The 21,050-nt window shown below is 38.9% G+C and overlaps 1 protein-coding gene across 2 annotated transcripts in view; it reads right to left on the bottom strand.

The window, feature by feature from the left end:
• The window catches only part of cdh13 (cadherin 13, H-cadherin (heart)), a 444,891-nt gene that overhangs the window by 44,679 nt on the left and 379,162 nt on the right, over nt 1–21,050 (bottom strand). For both annotated transcript variants that reach the window (XM_053622849.1, XM_053622850.1), the window contains one exon: nt 10,997–11,139. In XM_053622849.1, coding sequence (XP_053478824.1) covers nt 10,997–11,139 — 143 coding nt within the window. The remainder of the gene's footprint in view (nt 1–10,996; nt 11,140–21,050) is intronic.

Genomic DNA, 21,050 nt, shown 5'->3' on the forward strand with positions numbered 1-21,050 from the left:
GCATCATTAACACTAGCTGAAATGCCTAGTTGCCTCTTCAGTTGTTTCTCGACAACAAAGAAATTGCTTTTCCCATATGTCCGCGAAAGAACAGTCTGTTTGAAACGAGACCATATGCTTTTATTGTATGGATCATTTATAAGGGTATAAAATGCTAGATATATACATAAATAACTGAAAGGTCCCACTGACAGGCCAATGGTATTTGGCTGCAGGGTAACCATTAAAATAATGAAAAATACACCACATCCTCCCAATTTTCTAACTGTGATGGCATTTACAGCCTATCCATAATGGTTCACTGCGACAGTACATGGCCATATCTCTCACACATACACCCTGGCAGCTTTTCTTCTGTTCTGGCTCTATGGCTGACTGCTGGGGAAACTGACTGCTTCAAAACTAAATTATCATCAAAACTTACTCTGAGAAACTCAACCAGGGAGGTTTACACTGTTATTTAGCCGATAGCGCCTTGCCTGGCTTTTCTTCAGAGCTATTTTGCGCTGACATGCTGTGAAACTATTCCAGGAAATGGTTTGTGACGTGAGAAACCTTTCTAAGAGTCATTTAAAAGGTGCATGATTGTGAGCTGTTTAAACTATTAGCTATTTCCCCTCCTACATTTGCTTCATGAAGTTGTTAGGAATACTGCACATTTTATTGCACATTCTAAATTAAAATTTCCAGTTACAGTTGAGGTCATAGGTTTAGATACACCTTGTAGAATCTGCAAAATTTTAATAATTTATAAAATAATAATAAGGGGCATCATAAAAAAGGCATTTTGTTTTTTATTTAGTCCTGCCCTGAATAATTTCAAATAACAGATGTTTACATATAGTCCACAAGACACAATAATAACTGAATTTACACAAATGAACCAGTTCAAAAGTTTACATACGCTTGATTCTTAATACTGTGTGCTGTTACCTGGATGATAAACGACTGTTTTTATGTTTTGTGATAGTTGTTCATGAGTCCCTTATTTGTCCTGAGCAGTTAAACTTCCCACTGTTCTTCAGAAAAATCCTCCAGGTCCTGCACATTTTTTACTTTTCCAATATATTCTGCATATTTGACCCCTTTCAAACAGTGACTATATGATTTTGAGATCCATCTCTGAGGACACACTGAGGAAAACTGAGGGACTCGTACATAACTATCAGTGTTGGGCAAGTTACTCAAAAAACAGTAATCCACTACAGATTACTAATTACTACTTTAAAATTGTAATTTGAATACATTACTGATTACTGCATGCAAAAAGTCATCAGATTACTAATTACTTTACTTTCACGTTACTTTCAAAACCTATCAAACCTACAAAAATACACTACAAAGTGACACTCATAGTTCTTTCATTAATTTTAGCACGTGTCAATGTATGACATGATCAGAAAAAGTTGGATTTATCATAACACTTGCCTCGGGTGTTGTCACTGTAGGAATACCAGACTGATAAAATATAAATCTTTTCTAACTAGGCTAGTTTGGTGTCGCTAGCCAAGGGGAGGTACAGCTAAGCTATCACTGTATGGTATTAGCTGTTACAGTGCCATGCAGAGTGCGTTATCTGGCCTTATGCTCTGCTCATACAGTATCATGTTCACGTAAACTGGAACTCATATAGACATTCACACACCTTGTTTTCCTGCTCAGCATCAGAGGATGTTAGTGTTTCAGTTTCAATCCCTTTACTGGATTAAAAAAAAAAAAAAACGTTTGGGAGAAATGAGATCTGTCAGCCAATAAGACATGAGTGTTTCCATGTATTTTCCTGTAAACCCTGTCTGATTGTTCTCACCTCTGTTCACTGAAGATATAAAATTACAGGCAGTCTTCTTTTACTGATGTTCAGTTATGCAGTGCGAGTGCTAAAATGCTAACTCGTTTCTGGGTTTTGGCGTACAAAATGACATCATCCCTGCGCCAATTTATGGTGACTGGCTGTAAGTTTAGGAGGCGCTTGATTTGATATGCAGCTGAGTTATCTATGAGCAGAGGACGAACTTTAAACGTCAATATCGCAGTCAATCATGTTCATGTAATCATGGGGGATCAAAATCGTAATCGAGATCAGTATTCGATTAATTGTGCAGCCCTACACACTGCTTTGAGAGTCAGGGGGATGTAAACTTTTGAACAAGATGATTGGTATAAATTGTTATTATTTTGTTTAAAGATCTTGTTTTTTTATTTAGTACTGCCTTTCAGAAGACAAAGTAATATCAATTTACACCAATTATCCTATTAAAAATTGCACCCACCCCTGTCTCTTAATTTATCGTGTTGCCTTCCTGAGAATCAATGAATGTTCACATTGTACATCGGTCTTTCATAATGATGTTCGGCCAAAGTGATTCATTTATTAGGAACTAAACAGACAGATGACGTGACAGAGCTAGTACAGAATGAGATAACTGTACCAAAATGTTTAACTTGCTATAAAATGTTGGCAGCTAGACAGTAAAGGTTATAATCTAAATGTAAAAACTATTCTGTGCTATGGTGCCTAAGGCATTTACAAAACCTTCAAGTCAAGTCATAAAGTTTGAGTGTATTACACACAACAAGCATAAAAACTTAGGGAAAAAAAAAATGCAGTACTGCTTAAGATGCTTAAGATGACAACATAGGGAAATATCCCTCCTCCTGTCTTCATCCATTAATCTACACAAGACTTTACAATCCGAGCTGATTTTTCATTTCATAATGGCCGAACCAAAACTAAAACTCATATTGCTGCTGTTGTTAATGTATTGATGATTTGCTTTCTGAGCCTAGACACTAAAATGGGATGTATTGAGAAAATGGAGCCTTAATGCTTAACAAGCTATGGAGCAAAATGCCTGGTCTAGCATGCTGATTTAAAAAAAAGAAACAAACAAACAAACAAAAAACTATTCACATGCTCCTCAATCAGTGCTCACTGTCGGGCTTCATGCATATCTCGAATAAACATGACTCCACCTCACAACAGACATCAGCTTCAAAGCAACAAAGAAAACTGATCTGCAATTAAACTCAGGTCCTGCTTTTTCTCTAGAGAATTGGCTGGAACTTGCACAAGTACCCAATTAAACCTGCAACTCCCTGCAGAACAAAACTGACTGATTAGCCTCCTGTGTCCCCTTTAAAGACAGACTGGCACTGCTGAAGAGCATCTCTCTCTCTCTCGCTCTCTCTCGCGCTCCAATAACACCAAGCTGTGTCTTTCATCAGCCCGTCCGCTAGATCTGACTTTGAGCTGCCGGTAATAGTTTTCTTAAATGCATAGAGAGAAACCATGATTAAACTCCATTTCTTCCTGAAAGCTTTGGAACAGAAACGTGACAGTCTGTATGCTATTGGGGACAGTGATGCTCTTATGACAGTCCTTCTAACATCAAGGTACAGTCAAATAAACAGCCAAATAATGCATTTTTGAAAGATGGTCACCATTAATTTAGCCTGATGGGAGCTGAATCATATTGCACAAGCTCACACTGATTTCCACTGTTTTTTAGTTGTCTTGTCTGTCATTGGCCCAGGTGAAAGAAGCATCAAATGTTCCACTAGTATAGATAACATGGGGTTTTCCTCCTGACATCCCTGACAGAATAAAACAGTCAACTAAACCCATTTCACATTTCCCTTCATTGTAAAAGCACACCATCTTTTGTGACAGGTCCTGTAATATCCTGGCTTTAGAGTTCCAGATACAGAAACATATTTTGGCCAGGGGTGGATCCCAGGTGAGATAATAATACAAATCTGGGAGCAAAAACACAAAACCTGAGTATGGGGGTATGGATGTAGCCATAATACTGTACCATTATTACAATCAGAAGAATAATTATAGCTCCCATACACCTCTTTTTCATGCTCACTTATTGCCCAAAAGCCATTGGTTCGAGGTATAGTTGCCAGCAGAAAAACATGGCTACTGTAGTCACCTGTGGCTCGTTGACTGAAGAGAAGCTAATTATGGGCCGAGCTAAACAGTGGGCGCAGACACTTTCCAGCATGTAAGCTCTAATCAACATAGATGGAAATAAGCAGATATTGGTGGGTACTACGGAAAAGGAAATACATGTGAATATAGGGTTTCAACAAAAGGTAGGTGTTACAGATCCCCTCAGAGCACGGTGCTTTTACCAATGCATTTATTATGACATTTGCTCATTTTTAGTTCCTGTTCCTTTTTCCACCTCTTTGTTTTTTTCATTTCAATCATTTTCACCTATATCCTGTTTAGTTCCCTAATTACTTGGTCTAATTATACCCTCTTATTTCTGAGTGCATCTTTGTTTCGTGTCAGTGTCTATCACTGAGCCATCTCCCTACAGTAGTTCAGTAGTCAGCGCACTGATCAGGGGCTCGGCCATTTTAAGGGCTGTCTCAATCACAAAATCCTTCCAGTTCACTGGAACATTCACTCCTTAAAAAAATCCCACAATGCACCGCAAAAACCAGGGTGCATCGATGCTTACTATGTTCCTTTACGGGAAATGATGTCATGTTTTCTGAAGGCTTACAGCTTGAAAGAAATGGGGGAAGAACTCTCAGCCAACTTCCATCTACAAATGTAAGTAGCTTGTTATTGTTGTTGTAGCTCTCAAATGATTACTTACGTTAGCGATTTGTAACTTTATTCGACATTCTATCTGATGGTTTGTTTTAAGTGTTTAATGCTTTTTTTAAATAAAAAAAATCCACCATCTAGTCTACAATCCTGCTTTGCAGGTCAATGCTATGCATGACAGAAATGTGTACAATTAAGCTAACAAATTTCTATGACGTATAAAACTTAAATATTTGACATTTTTGAAGTTTTACAACACGGGTATGTAGTCATATCACTGGAAATTGGAGTTATCAGTATCCCAATGTGTAGTGACCAGGGTCTTTACCAGTGCCCGAACTCATGTACACACAACTAACTCCTACACATAAACTGGCATTTCCTGCTCACAGATGATTACTAGCCATAGCAAAACTATATAACAGAGAAGCATCTCATTATTCCTTGTACAATCTATATTCCAACAAATTCCTTTGCTTCCTTTGCTGGATATTCATATCAACATGTTCCATATCCGTTTTTTGCCTAGCACTGTTTGAGTTAGCATTAGCATGTTCTATATACTATAGATAGAAAAAGCAAGGCACTTCAATGCAATAAAGAATCATTTTGTTTAGTTAGTGAGGGGCTTGACAACCTGGATGAGCCTTAGACTAGAGCTGCTGCTCCTCTGAATTGAGAAGAGTCATTTGAATGAATAATTTAATAATTTGAATAATATAATTTATAATATAATAATAATGAATAATTTGAGCTCATGTTACTGTCTCTATAGAGTTTCTATGCATGTTCTTCCATGCTTGAGTGGGTTTCCTTCATGTTCCCCGGTTTCATCCCACCTCCCAGAAACATACCAGTAGGTGGAATGGCTAAGCTAAATTGCACCTAGGTGTAAACAAAAATTGCCCCTAGGTGTGAGTGTGTGCATATGGTGTCCCATCCAGCATGTGTTCCTGCCTCACTCCCAGTGCTCCCAAGATAAAGCATTTATTAAAAGTAAACGATGAATGAATTGCAGAGTGACACCATATCCTGGAACCTTTGCTGGCTCTGTAAGCTAACATCACTGCTCTATATGACAAACACAGTCTACTGGGGATTCGTTTATTATTATATTAAGAAGCCACTGACTAGCAATGTGGCAGGAGAAGACAAGATGTGCAGATACCATTTCTCAACGAGTGAGACACTCTGATATACGTCTCAGAGTAATTTCAGTGACCATGAAGCACATCTAATAATGTGGAAATGTGCAATAGATTTGACTTTTCATCCCTGTCACAAACAAGACATCTTAAAGATAAGAAAAATCAAGTAAAAATAGGTTCGAGTTAAAAAACTGAAGAGGCGAGTAACGAGTACATTTTCGAGCACATAATCGCATAAGACGAATATGAGCGCATGAGCATATGTACACATACTCATGCACTCACTCACGCTCAATGAGGAATGGTCTGAATGAACATCTGCTGGTTCAGTGGGGAATAAAGGAGCTAGAGAAAAATGCGTCTGAGCTTCAGACCAGAATTATGCACTTACACGATGAAATCTGTGCCGATGTTGAACCAACAAGGTGCCTCTGTGGATGAGATATGAGCAAGTGTTGGTGAAGTTACAGAATCGGCTGTGACTTTCTGACACAAAGCTGCAGCTTCACATACAATGTGTGCAAAATGGAGCCATTTGTTTCTGCGTTTAGAAAAGGGTCATGTGTGTGTCAGACAGACCTTTGGGAACTGTAGGGCTGCACACACATGCACACATATACATACACACCTTCACAGCTTCACCTATTCGTTCACCCTAATCTTTCCTTTCTCTTTCCCCACTTTTTTTTGTTTAATCTATGTTGTCCTGCTTTGTTCTTTGCTGTATTTACCCAGCTTCTGTCAGCCGTCAGCACTGTCCCCCTCTGTGGTCACCGGGGGAGCAGCAGCATTCATCATCTGAGCTCTCCAAATAAAGACATGACAGACTGTACTCGATCGATAACCTGTTAGTGATCAGAAGGACTCTCGTGTCATGCAATCATCTGACAGCTCAAAGCAGACCAGGGCATCTGTTATAGACTATGCGTTATTGGAGGGGGAAAAATGACCACAGAAAAAAGATTCAGCCAGTACAAGCGCTAACACCCACCAAAACCACATAGACCTCACACAGATTAAAGGTGAATGCAGTGTTCAGATCCCAGCCTGAAATCCCTGCTCTGTTTCAGAGGACACAGTAATGACCTTTGAGAATGAACACAAATATTGGGCTGGCAGCCCCATAAACACAATATTTAGCTGTGCCACTGTCAATGTCTGGATGGCAAACAGAACACAGTATTTCTCTGCAAAGTGGTCATTTTTCCATCATCGTCATAAAAAACAACAACAACAATAACAACAATATAGGGGTACGGTGGCTTAGTGGTTATCACGCATGCCTCATATCTTCAGGGTTGGGGTTTGATTCCTGCCTCTGCCCTATGTGCATGGAGTTTGCATGTTCTCCTCCGGTTTTCTCTGGGTACTCCGGTTTCCTCCCCCAGTTCAAAAACATGCATTGTAGGCTGATTGGCATTTTCCAAACTGCCCTGTGTGTGTGATTGTGCCCTGTGATGAGTTTTTACCCTGTCCAGGGTGTCCCCCGCCTTCCCTGTGATAGGCTCCAGGCTCCCCGCGACCCTGTGTAGGATAAGCTGAATAGAAAATGGATGGATGGATGGATGGATAATAACACTACTACATATACACTCCTGTCACTAACACCTGTCCCCATGGTTAGATTTAGAGTTGGCCACTTAAGACTGAAAATTACATCAATATTTAAGCAAGGAAATTCCCTCATCTTCAGAGCCAATTTACTCAGGTGCTTTCACAGGAGAAATAAAATGGCACAGCTAGAACTTTATTAAACATATAAATTGATAACTTTCAAATAAGACGTGGTAAATAATGAGCAATATGCTGGACATGAAAGGCTATTTTCCAAAACTGACAAGGCCCGCTTATCATTTACGGCCCTTGCATACAATACTTCATGTCTTCTCATATGAGGACATTAAAAGCATGTCTCATGAGAGTCCTGTCTAGTCCCACTATTCGACATAAGAGACATGTACAGAGAAGGGGGGTTAATGACATTGGAAACACCTGAGAACCTGTAAAAAGATCACTTCTCATGTCATCTATGCATTCATGTAGGAGAGGGAAGAGTGGCAGAAGGAGTGATAGGAAGAGATGAGGTGAGGAAGATGATTCTTTCCTGCTTCATTGTCTCAGACGTGTACCAAGCCATGCCACTGGCAGACTCCTGCTGCTAAAGCAATATCACACGTCTGTTAATGGAGCACTTGCAAAGAGTCATCTTTCCTCTACATTCACTCACAAAAAGGGTGGGAGATGTAGCAAGATTCCAAGGTGAAGAAACTGAGCAAGGCCCGAATGACTGACACACATGACAACCCCGCTCAACCCTCTTCCCAAACATTATCTCTCCTTGCTCTCATCTGGAATAACCCACCGAAACAATTAGGGAAGCCTCATCGACTTCAGTTTAATTTAATCTCCACAAATGCCAAGCAAAAGGAATAACTACACTACCCAGCGATCAGTGAGACTGGGGCTTTGCGTTCTGTGCATTGGATGGTGCAATTTTCTGCGCTGAGAGGATAATACACGACCCTGACTGAGCTCTAAACTACACTGATGACTTGTACAAATAACTCTCCAAAGGGTTCCAATGTGATATTGGCAATGGTTTTGATTGCAATTTAAAAGACAAAGCAGTGACCACTTAGTATTCATGACATTCTTCTCTGCCATTTACAAACGTTCAGGGCCAATTATGACACGGGTGCCAATTCATTCCACTAGTAAGTCCGAGTTAAACACATATTGTGCCAATTACAGTACTGAAATTATGTATTTGTAGCAAGACGATGCACCAAAAATGCCTTCAAAAATACTCACCAAGCACTTATGAAACTAAGGTGACTAGCTGCAAACAGGCCAAATGTGGGACAAGTAGTACGTTTGTGTGGGACAATGTGGACATATTTCTGACACCCAAAGGCCTACCGTTTTGATGTCTATCTAAATGAATAAGAATGTACATATACAGTCTACCCATTTATATTTATTTATATTTATGTCGTTTCTATCAAACAATACAACAAAGAGAAACATTACTGCATAAAAATATTAAGTGGAAAAAAAAAGGATTTCTTTGGCTTGACGTCACGTGTGCCCAGTTTGAGTGAAAGCTGACAGTCCTTTGATGACAGGCTTCAATACTTTCTTCACAGCCATTGTATGAATGTCAGATTTTGTCCCTGCCCCCTGGGGACAATGTTTTCCATATACTGCAGTTTATAACTTATTGAAATATTATCATAGAAACATGAGGGGAAAAAATAAATAAAACCTTAGTGTAACACTTTCCCAGATTCGGGTAGGGAGGAAGCTGGAGGCAGGCTAGGAACAACTCGAAAGGTGCTATATTCTTTATCTTTCACTTTCGCTTTTCAGTGGTTTTATTTATAGACACATGTGCACACACTGTGCTGGTTGGCTCTCTCTGTCTTTTGAGGTGCCCCTGTTTTTATTCTCGCCTCGGCTCACTGCAACACAGAACATTTATTAGTATAATTCCCTGCAGGTGTGCAATCCTTACCGATTACCTTCTCCGGCTCTGCCCTTCATTCATAAACCGGCACTCGAACACGCCCCTGCTTCCACAGATATTTTGAGTTAACTGTTTATTAACTCTTTATTTCCAATCAAAATGCAAGACGTTATCTCAAGTTAATGGATGAGGGACAAAGGACTAAAATGCTGTGTATTACAACACAAAGCAGGATGTCTGGTCACCCTATATACAACCGAAATTCCGAAAAATAAATAAATAAATAAATAAATAAATAAAAACAAAGAGGAGTGATTTGTAAATATACGTTGACTTGTTTTTAATCAAAAAATGTATAAAGACAAAGTATTTGTTGTTTTACATAATCAACTGCATAGCTTTTTTTTTTAAGATAAACATTTATTTTGAAATTGATGCATGCAACACATTCCAAAAAAGTTGGATACACGGGCAATTTAGGACTAATAGTGATGTGACAAGTTGAAATAAGACGTTGATGTGAAACAGGTGAGGTAATCGTCTAATCATAGTATATAAGAAGCCTCCAAAAAAGGCCTAGTCATCCAAGAGCAAGGATAGGTCGTGGCTCATTATTCTGCTAACAGATGTGTCGTTGAATATTCTAACACTTTGAGAATAACAGTCCCCAAAGACAAATCGGTAGGATTTGGACAGTAGCACAGATGGACAGTAGCACAGTGGAATTGTGTTTTGTGGTTAACATTTCAAATAGTTTTTGGACAAAATAGCCGTCGTGTTCTCCGGGTCAAAGAGGAAAAGGACCATCCAAGGTGTTATCAGCGTCAGGTCCAAAAGCCAGCATCTGTCATGGTATCGGGAGGTGTGTCAGTGCCCATGGTATGGGTAAGCACATCTGTGAGGGCATCATTAATGCAGAAAGATGTGTTTTTTACACATTTTGGAGCAACATATGCTGCCATCCAGAGCAGGACAACGCCAAACCACATTCTGCCTGGATTACAAGCGTATGGTTGCGTAAGCAGAGAGTGCGGGTGCTAGCATGGCCTGCCTGCAGTCCTGACCTGTCTCCAATTGAGAATGTGTGGTGCATTATGAAGCGCAAAATAAGGCAAGAAGGCCCTGTACAGTGGCGCAGGTGAAGAAATGCATAATGGATAAATGGGGGAAAATTCCGCTTGCTAAACGTAACCAACTGGTATCTTCAGTGCCCAAATGCTTAATAAGTGTTATTAAAAGAATAGGTGATGTTACACAGTGGTAAACAGTCGACTGTCCCATCTTTTTTGGAGTGTGTTGCAGTCATCAGTTTTGAAATGAGTGTATATTTTCAAAAATAAATTAAATTCACAAAGTAAAACATCAAATAATGTGTTAATAATGTGTTTTCAATATAGTACAGGGTGAACTGAATTTTCAAATGACTCTTTTTTTTTTGTTTGTTTTGTTTTTTGCATTTTCCATACTGTCCCAACTTTTTCGGAATTGGGGTTGTACTAGAATTTATCCTGTATCAAATAATAAGCATGCTGTTGTGATTTATTAATATCTGCCAAACCTGTTAGAAGAGCAATCTCACACTATCATTAGGAGGCCAATAGAGGGATGTTATTTACAGTGGTGCTTGAAAGTTTGTGAATTTTCTATATTTCTGCATAAATAGGACCTAAAACATGATGATATTTTAGGCCATATTTATGCAGAAATATAGAACATTCTAAAGGGTTCACAAACTTTTAAGCACCACTGTCGATGCCGAGAGTTCAGAAAGCACAAAGAGCTGAGTAATTGTGTAGCGTGAGATGACACGCTTACCATTGTCTGTGGCCATGAAGACTGCACTGTACCGGTTGTTGTGGACATGGGGAGACTCACGGTCCAGCGTGCCTGTAGTGTTTACTGTGCCTTTCACCGGGTTTACACTGAGCCAACCTGCTGGGTCTCTCAGCACTGCAAACCTGAGAAGAATTCAAGAAAGCACATACAAATTACACACAATTACAATTACCGTGTAAGTAATACAACACAATGTAATCAGTGACTGGGTGGTGTGATGCCATTACCACCAAGTTGATTATTTTCCAGTAAAAGCACATCCTGAAGTGTTTTATACTACAGCAATTTTCCAACTCTGACTATATATATATTTTTAATTATGAAACACTAATTTATTCCTCACTGGTCCCTTACCCAGAACCCCTTGCAATACTGGCTAGGACCAATCACAGCAGATGGCTATGCTGACAGCAATCCACAATATGTAAAACTGACAAGAAAAAAATATATTCAAATGTGTGTTTTCATTCATTCAACTTGAGCCTCAATAAGTTCTCAGTTGATGTGGAATGAAAAACATCAACTATGCGATCAAACTAGGCATGATCATTTCATCTACAATCAACACCATTTGATATGGCGTTATTGTGTAGGCTATGAGAAGCTGATTTCAAAACAGTGCATCATTTGTATTTGTCAGTGTGATCTTGTGTTTCTGTTTTGGTATAAGAATGGATGAACTGTGGCTGAACCTCATTTATCTTCAAATGAAAAATGATAAACGTTTGACTGGTCATCGTCATGCATCTGCACAGCGCAAGCATTTTAGTGAGTAATGACACAGCGGGTTTGTGAAGACATTGTGTCCCTAAGGTTCATTTTTTATAGACATGCATCCTTGAGGGCTAGCGTATCAAAGTGCAAACTTGCAGGACGACTGCAGGAGGACTGTGCATGTGTGTGTGTGTGTGTGTGTGTGTGTGTGTGTGTGTGTGTGTGTGTGTGCGCTGTTGATACCATTACACCATGACACCCGGAAGAGCATACAGTTTATATTTTCATAAGTTATATAGAACAGCTCACTAAACTCACTGATATTTCCCCTAGCTTTTATTTTAACACACCATATGCTATGGAAATCTATCACACTTTCGCACCAATATGAGCATTTAGGGAATATTATAGAGTTGAAATTCTATGTCTATTAGGGTGACCATATTCTGGTTTTCCCAAAAGAGGATTTTTTTTCCTTGCAATTTACACACACACACACACACACACACAGTTTTATTGTGAGGAAAAAGAAATATCGAAAATAAACAACAACAGTTTTATTGTGAGGAAAAAGAAATATTGAAAATAAACAACAACAACAACAACATTACAATATTACCACAGATTAGAAGACAACTTATTTTTCTCCTATAGAAAAATCACATACATGTGATCATTTGTTTTTTACGTGTGTGTAAAGAGTGTGAGGCTGCTTTATTTGGGCAAATCTACAAATCAATAACTGTAGTCCATCGCATAGGTCAAACTACAGGTAGGCTGCAATAAACTGGGATGATCCATTAATGAGGGAAAAAAGGTCACAGGAAACACAAAACATGGAAACATGGATTCATTTGAAAACAGCATTTTTGCTTTGTAGTGTGGACTGAGAAAACGGAGATAGTCCAACGTGACCAATTCAACTGAAAACAAACAAGCTGCTGGATGATGTTGTACTGCAGTTGTTGTGCCTGCTGTCCAGTTTGATAGTTGTTAAAGATTAGTCATTTTGTACAACCTTCAGATTGCATTTTTAAATAAACGCAGTCTAGAGATGAAGTGTTTTCATACGTTTCAGTGTGGACAAGCAATTTTTGAAAAACATTTTTTTTAAAAAGCCAGTGTAGACGGAGAGCATTTTAAAATGAAAATGCAGTTTTCATATATATCCGGATTAATGTGGACGTAGCCTAATACTACACTAATAAATGACAAGACTTCACAACAAATACAGAAACAACAGGGTTTAAATAGACAAATGAAGGCTACGTACCCATTAATCATTTGAAAACCCATCTTTTTCTCTACGTTTTGGCCTTCCGTCCACACTTAGATGGTGTTTTTGTCCAGTGAAAAACGCAGTCGAAAATTCTCTCCCAAGTAAAAAATTCATACATTTAAAATTTATATCCTGAATGTATTTATTTCTGTAAAGCTGCTTTGTGACAATGTCCATTATTAAAAGTGCTATACATATAAAATTGAATTGAATCAATTTGAAAACGCCATTTTCGCACTGTAGTATGGACTGAGAAAATGGAGATATTCAACAACAATGACATATTTTTAGTACTATATACTATATAAGTGTACTATACACTATATACATTTTTTCAGACGTTTCAGACATGCAATTTCTGGAAAACGTTTGAAAATGCCATTGTAGATGGAGAGCGTTTTAAAACAAGAATGCAGTTTTCAGATCGATCCGGATTTATATTTGACATAGCCTTAATAAGGGATAACCGCATATAGGTGAACACAATGGGTAACAGACCAATGACAGCACAGGTACAGGACCAAAACAAAAACATGTGACATGTTATAATTCTGTGAATAATGTGACCTCGTGAAATATACATGAAGTTACATTTCATCATGCTATGCCCTGAAATTGCATATGATAATCCAGTATACATGTAAAATCATGTTAATAGCATGCGATCACATGGGGAAAAAAGCACATGACCTAAATGTGAGAAAAATAATGCAAAAAACAAATGAATCATGGAAAAAAAAAACAATCACATGGGCATATAAAACCACCTTCACTACACATGTCCAGCAATGTATGAAACATCAGTGAAATGTTTACATTTTGTGTAAGGTTTATTGCCCAAACATGTCATTTAGGACACTTACTCAGATTCCAATCCTAAATGCCGGATATTACAGCTGTACTCCCCTCACAGGCGATTAACCTTGCCATTTCATCTCTCTTTCCACAACAAAAACACATCTCCTGCAATGCGTCTCTACCTATCAACATTTTATTCCAACACTTCCTGAGGAAATATGGTCATATACACGAGGACAAGCTCGTCTTTGAGAAACAAGCTAGCGTGAGATTATCATCATGCTGCTCTGGGCACAAATAACTCTCTCTCTCGCTGCTGAGTTGTTTGCAAATTCATTTGTTATTCACTGATGAAATCTTTTCCGTTCCAGCATGAGCGGTAGCAAAGCTATAAAATTCACGCTATGTAGCCCGCTACAGTGGGTTTCTTTTTTATATGGCTGAAGTAGGCGGCAACAACAAAACAAAATGATTTATACAGATGATACCAGAATCCAGCTGAGTGTGACTTTAATTTGAATTCAGAGAGAAGTTGACGTAAACTCTTCTTCTGGGAACACACACACACACACACACACACACACATATCCTCATTGTCTCGTTATACTGTATCGAGCTACAATTACAAGGAAAGCCTGCAGCATGCAGAGTTTAGCTCATCAAAGTGTGGTGTAATGGAAGGAGTCTGGCTCACACACGGACTCACATACTGGCTCACATACTGGTTCACAGTGGCTATGTGGATATACACACCAAAGAAAGCCACCTCCCTCTGTACACACACACTGCTCTGGTCCATTAGCCTCCTGTCAAGGTCATTAGTGCCTCGTTAAATCCACATTATGCAAATTGATATTGTATCTATATGGGATACTTGATAATTAGGACTATCACTAAATAAGCAAAGACATTTGTTCATATTCGGATATGTAACACGTGTGGGTTCACACTTTCGTTTTTTTTCTCTCTCTCTCACACACACACACACACACACACACACACACACACACACACACAAAGACCTTGTAGCAAAAAGTTGTCTGCACGTTTTGCTGGCTTAGGGAAAGATGCAGCAGAAAGGTGATTTGCCAACATTTCTGCTTGAGTGGTGCAATTTCTGCCTGCGCCGCAAGACAAGTCCGGATCTGACCCTGAGAACCCCAGAGCTGCACACAGTTCTTTTTCCATCTGACATTAGCTATGATAGATCTCCCCTGCAGGGAAAAAAAAAAATCCATCTTGAACAAATAAAAAAGAGCTCAATTACAGACGAGTCTGTTCACGATTGTTTCTACGCATGTCTGTGTTTCTATTCCTATGAACATGAATCTATTATTATTATTTCTGTAGTAACACTTTTGGATTCCTGTATTGTGAGACTGCATTCTGTAAGATGTGACAATCTATACATATGCAATGCTACAATGAAGTATCTCAAGTACACAGCGAAGCTACTTATGTCAGCTACTCATTTTGTTATACAGTTACTTATGTTGTGTAATAACATCGCCTTGGCTGTTGAACCGAGGCACTGAACTGAACCTGAAAGCACTGGGTGTACACTCGGCAGCATATTCACGCATTCAAATACAATCAAGAAAAGCGAAACAAACAATACACCTCTGAACAGCTTGCTCATTCACCCCAATTCATCCCAATCAGACACGAGGGACGAGGATCTCTTCTCACACATGCACCTTTTATTAAGCCTTTTCGTTCTTCTTATGTCTTCTTGTGTTAGACACAAAGAAGGCGTAGGAGTGTGCTGTGTATTTATGCTGCTGTGGCTCCGACAGAGAGGATGAAACGCATATGCTTTCCTCTATAAGGAGAAGCAGCTGTAGCATGGCATCTCACTGCTTTTCAAATGACTTCTAATCCTCACAGCTACAGAGAGCTAAAGCGACTAATGAAATACCTTAGAGCGTTACTGTGGAGACCACAGGGCTTCTGCGGCACACTGCACCATCCCAAATCCAGATGTGTACTTGTAAACAAGTGTGCAGATTATTGTGACCCTCCTCAAAAATCAGCGGAACGAGCTCACAGGATGATCAAGAGCACGTTCAGTTCTCCCATCAGAGAGCTAACCACTTTCTCCACCAGAGCACCTCATGCAGGAGACGCAAGCGCTCGAGGGCAGACGTTAGGATATTTGCCTCAGCCATTGAAATTCTGCACGCTTCACTTCGGCTGTCAAAGCTGTAAATGGCTTCGACTGAAGACACATAAAGATGAAAAGGTGGTGGCAATATCCTCTAAGACTAAAAATAACTGAGGTACATTGGCTTTCTTCTTTACACTGGCATTCATCTTTGCCAACATCCCTATCACTCATTTTGTCCTTGTGCCTATGTAAGAATGAAATATAAATGTTTAGGACAGGTTCAAAGGTTGATGTGTTGAGAATGATACATTTAAGAAATGGGATTGGAGATAAATAAATCCAAGATGTGTTCTTTGGATAGCACTAACCATTTAAAGAAATACACTAGAGTTCTTCAACCTAATCTATAGGTATCATGTATTTTCATGTATTTGCCAATTATCACAGACTATTGAGGAATAAATGGAGAAACATGTTGATTCTAAACTTACTTATAATGGAAGACTAAGGTATGATGTCTATCAGTAAGGTATATATTGGTAGAATGTTTTCATGGCTTCTCCAGTCGAAGGTATTTGAACATAGGCTCTAAATAAGCTCTGAATATATATTTGTGGTTATGTGTTTGCACAATGATTTCACAAATTTAAATCGCTCCACTGCTAATAATAAAACAAAGCTACATAGTAACAGCATTGAATTCATCAGAATTCAATGTAAATAAGAGAATTCATCCCAAGACCTTTATTGTTCATTAGATTGCATTGGTTGTAGTTTTGGGCTGGTTTGAGTATTTCAGAAACTGTTGATCTCTTGGGATTGTCTCTACAAAAGATCAGACAACGTTCTTCCAATCTTCAGCTATCCAGTTTCGATGAACCTGTGCCCACTGTAGCCTCAGATTCCTCTTCTGTGCTGACAGGAGTGGACCCTGATGTGGTCTTCTGCTGTTGTAGCCCATATACCTGAAGGTTCGATGTGTTTTGGGTACTGAGAGGCTTTTCTGCTCGCCATGGTTGTTTTTATTTGAGTTACCATCGCCATTCTGTCAGCTTGAACCAGTCTAGCCATTTTCATCTCACCAACAAGGTGTTTCCAGCTTCAGAACCAGTGTAGTTTCTGAAATACTCAAACCAGCCTGTCTTCCATGGTTAAAGTCCTTGAGATCACGTTTTTCCCCGTTCTTTTTTAATACATTTGATGTGAACATTAACTGAAACTCTTGACTTGATGATTTTATGCATCGTGCTAATGCTACATGATTGGCTGATAATGTTCCTATTAAAGTGGCAGGTAAACGTATCCATCTATCCATTTTCCATACTGCTTATCCTACATAGGATTGCAGGGTAGCCTGAAGCCTATCCCAGGGAACTCAGAGCACAAGGCAGGGGACACCCTGGACAGGGTGCCAACACATCACAGAGGTAAATGTATACTCATGTATTTAAACATTTATTTAACAATTACCCTTAGACTTCCATTATGAACAAGTTTTGAATCAACAGGTTTTCTGATATTTTTCTAGTACAGGAAATCCTTGCCCATGGTAATTGCACATGCAATACAGATGCTGTTGATAGACGACAAACGTTGCGGTATTCCTTTAATGTCAGATAAAATTTCACTGTTACACTTGCACCCTTGGTACGAGCAGCGAAAAGCTGTGTGTTGAAAACATAAGCAGCAGTCAGGCAGTAAAATGTAAACATTCCAAGACAACCCATCCATCAGCGTCTGATGTGACTTCTGGAGGGATTTGTGGAAAGAAGGACCGTCTGTCTATTACCTCATTGTTAAAGTTCGCACTATTATGTGCTGTCCAACTGTCTCCCATTGATCTGCAGCTTTCTGACAGGCTTCATACAAGCATCTGTCAGTGTTCATACAATCATACAGGATCTGATTCTGAAAGCTCGCAGGGAAAGTGGATATGTTTTTTAAGCATGAGTAGGTCTTTTAAGAAAATTGCATTCATTCAGAAAGACGTGTGCTTATACTAGGTTTACAACTTAAACAGACTTCCATTATTTAGGCCAGAAGTATATTATCATCCAAATCACTTTAACGACCAGTTCTGCCTTTAAACACTAAAGTGTATGGCGTGATGTGCTTATGAAGAAAATAATTCGCGCTTTGAGGTGGCTGATACAACTGTTTTTAGCTTTGCAACACCTTTAGTTTATAATAATGTGTCATACAGTGCTAATCAGCTTAACAACTCAACAAGGATTTTCAGTCAAGTATGTGATCATTTAGACAGCTACAAACTTTTGCTTACTTATTACTAACAAGGACAAAACTGAAGGCACAAATGTCAGACACCAAGCTTAGTCATTTTGCCGAGTATTAATCAGAGCGAAATTAATACTTTTGGTTTGATTACTACTGGGAACAAAATAAAAAAAAACAACAACAAAAACAAAAACATTGTCTGTGGGGTGTGTAGGTCTAAAAACCCACTCATTGGTTAGAAATAAGGCAAGCCAAGTGTGAAGAACATGGAGACAGTACATCTATCCATTTTCCATACTGCTTATCCTACACAGGGTCACAGGGAACTCGGGGCCCTGCGATGGGTGCCAACAGACAACCACATTCATACACTATGGACAATTTGGGAATGCCAATCAGACTACAACACACGTATTTGGACTGGGGAAGGAATCCGGAGTACCCGGAGGAAACCCCCGAAGCAAGGGGAGAACAAGCAATCTCTGTGCACGCAGGGAGTAGGCAGGATTCAAGCCCCAACCCCGAAGCTGCGAGGCAAATGTGCTGACCACTAAGCCACCGTGCCCCCCATGGAGACAGTGTTCAGTATGTTACTAGATAATTATAAAAATTACTTGCTTAAAACATTGTGTATCACATTCAACATTTATATTCTCATTTTGTTTATCTGTCCAAATATCCAGAACACATTTCTGCAGCATTTTTACTCAGTTTGAGCCTCATGGGTCAGTTTAGCAGAAAAAAAAAATTGCCTGCAAGCCTAAATATACAGTATGTCTGGTTTGGTTCACTTCCTGCAGTCAATTCAGAAACAAATTGATTTCTCACTGTGATCAAACCACGTGAGAGTTCACAAGGAATCAAACCGAGACCACCTGGCTCTGTACCTGAATGTAATTCTCACCTGCCTAAACAAACCACAACAAAAAGAAAAACAATGTAGATTCTTAGGATCACAGGAAAATTGTGTAAATTTAAAAATTGTGAAAATTGCACTGAGATAGTGTTCCCCAAGTGTTTCATTAATGAATTCCAGGGAACTGCTTTCATCACCTGGTCCTCAGCAAGAACCTATGGCCTTTTCGACAGGGGCAATTAAGCTGCACATGGTCCGGTGCCAGGGCCCTTAAGAAAAATTAGTGGTATATCGACTAGATACTCCCTAAAGCAAAAGATGTGACAAGCTGAGCAAAGTCTGCCAAATCATTGTTTTACCAATTACAGTAAGCTGAGCAGAGTCAAAGCCTCGAGTTATTTAAACCAGCCAAGTGGGGTATCAGCATTAATGTAAATACATAAACATTCAGGCACATACAAACACAGTAAAACCAATCACACGCAAACACATTCTTTCAGCACTCTGCTTTGTGTGTAAGCTCACCAGTTTAACTGTAGAATGGCGCTAACAGAAATCACAGTATGCAGATAATTTCCATAAATTATCATGCCTCAGCAAAGCAATCACATAAAATCAAATTTATTATCATAATAAGGCACAAAAAAGCTGTTCTTTGCATCAGTTGAAAATTATAACCCTGTAATTAACACAGAGAAAAGCAATTTATCACTGCTTCACTGGGGCCATGCCACTCTAGCGCTCTTCCTCTTGGCACCTTTTGAATTGTTTTAATTATCAAAACCCATGGCTGCCAGCGTCTCCTCCCCTCCTCATCACACACTGGCATTCCAGACTATAAAGCCCACTAACTAATTTATAATCCGAAGCCAAAAATAGCTACTTGACACCGCAGGGCAAGAACTTATTTGACTAAATGTATTGTAATTCAGCCATCATGTACTGAAATGTTGGGATTTCACTGAAACAGGAAGCGATGAAATTGCAGGAAGAATGCGAGATGCCAGTTGGAACCTTTTGAGTTTGGTCAATTTGTACAACATACGTCTTTTGTGGTTTCTCATAGCCTAGCTGTTTACCTTGCTTCCAACTTTAACATATATTGGCTTGCATTTTTCACATGCTAACATCATACACCTACTACTAGATCCATTTAGAATGTTGGCTCTCTGGTGTACATTACAAGACATTGGAAAAAAAAAAAAACATTGGAAATTTGACAACATGCACAATTAGGAGGACAGACCTCCAGAGTTTGTATAAAAAGATTGAATAGAAAAATTGCTGCCTCACTGCCTTGATGGTCTCACTTTAGAGTTTTTTTAAGACTAAAACTTTAAGCTGTCCAAATGCCAACAAACCTGACCTTCCTACTGATATCACCTTCCTAATGATATCACCCAGTCAAAAAACACAAACTCCATTTACTAGGGAACTAGAAACCATCTCACCTGATTTATCAACATGAGCCATTTCCTTTACCCTTTCATGGATCAAAATCCTGTTGTGAAGGGTATAAGCTTTCAGATAAGCATGAGTCAAATACATTGAAGGGCAACACTTCTAGCATTTACAATAACATGTGATGGCCTGGGAAAACCCTTCACACAGCCAAATTGTAACACTTTCTTCTATATATAGTACTGAATACTGCAGGCCTTCCTGAAGTTAAATATAGTTCTATTGTATATGAATCTTAACTAGAATTAAAGTTCTAGCATTTTTATTGTCTTCCAAAATTGAAAAGGAAGAAAATCCAGAGAGCTTTGCTGGCATTTTTCACAGCAGATATCTGATTACAAGCTGTCCAAAAACTTAAAAAAATAAAAATAAAAGTTTCCAAATAAAAGTTTGTCATTCACTGTGTGAGGAAATTACACTTAGCTAGTAAAGTTTTAAACATATTTAGGCAGATTGTATTTACAGTGTACAGCATTTGTTAAACTGGCTTCTCCCCCAACCTGACCTCTGCAGAAAGATAAAGACAAGATTAAAAAGTCATTATTTCATCTTGTCATCATTTTGTCAAAATATATTTACAGTC

Source organism: Ictalurus furcatus, chromosome 4 (genome assembly GCF_023375685.1).
Source record: "Ictalurus furcatus strain D&B chromosome 4, Billie_1.0, whole genome shotgun sequence".
In the NCBI taxonomy this organism is placed as follows: Eukaryota; Metazoa; Chordata; class Actinopteri; order Siluriformes; family Ictaluridae; genus Ictalurus; species Ictalurus furcatus.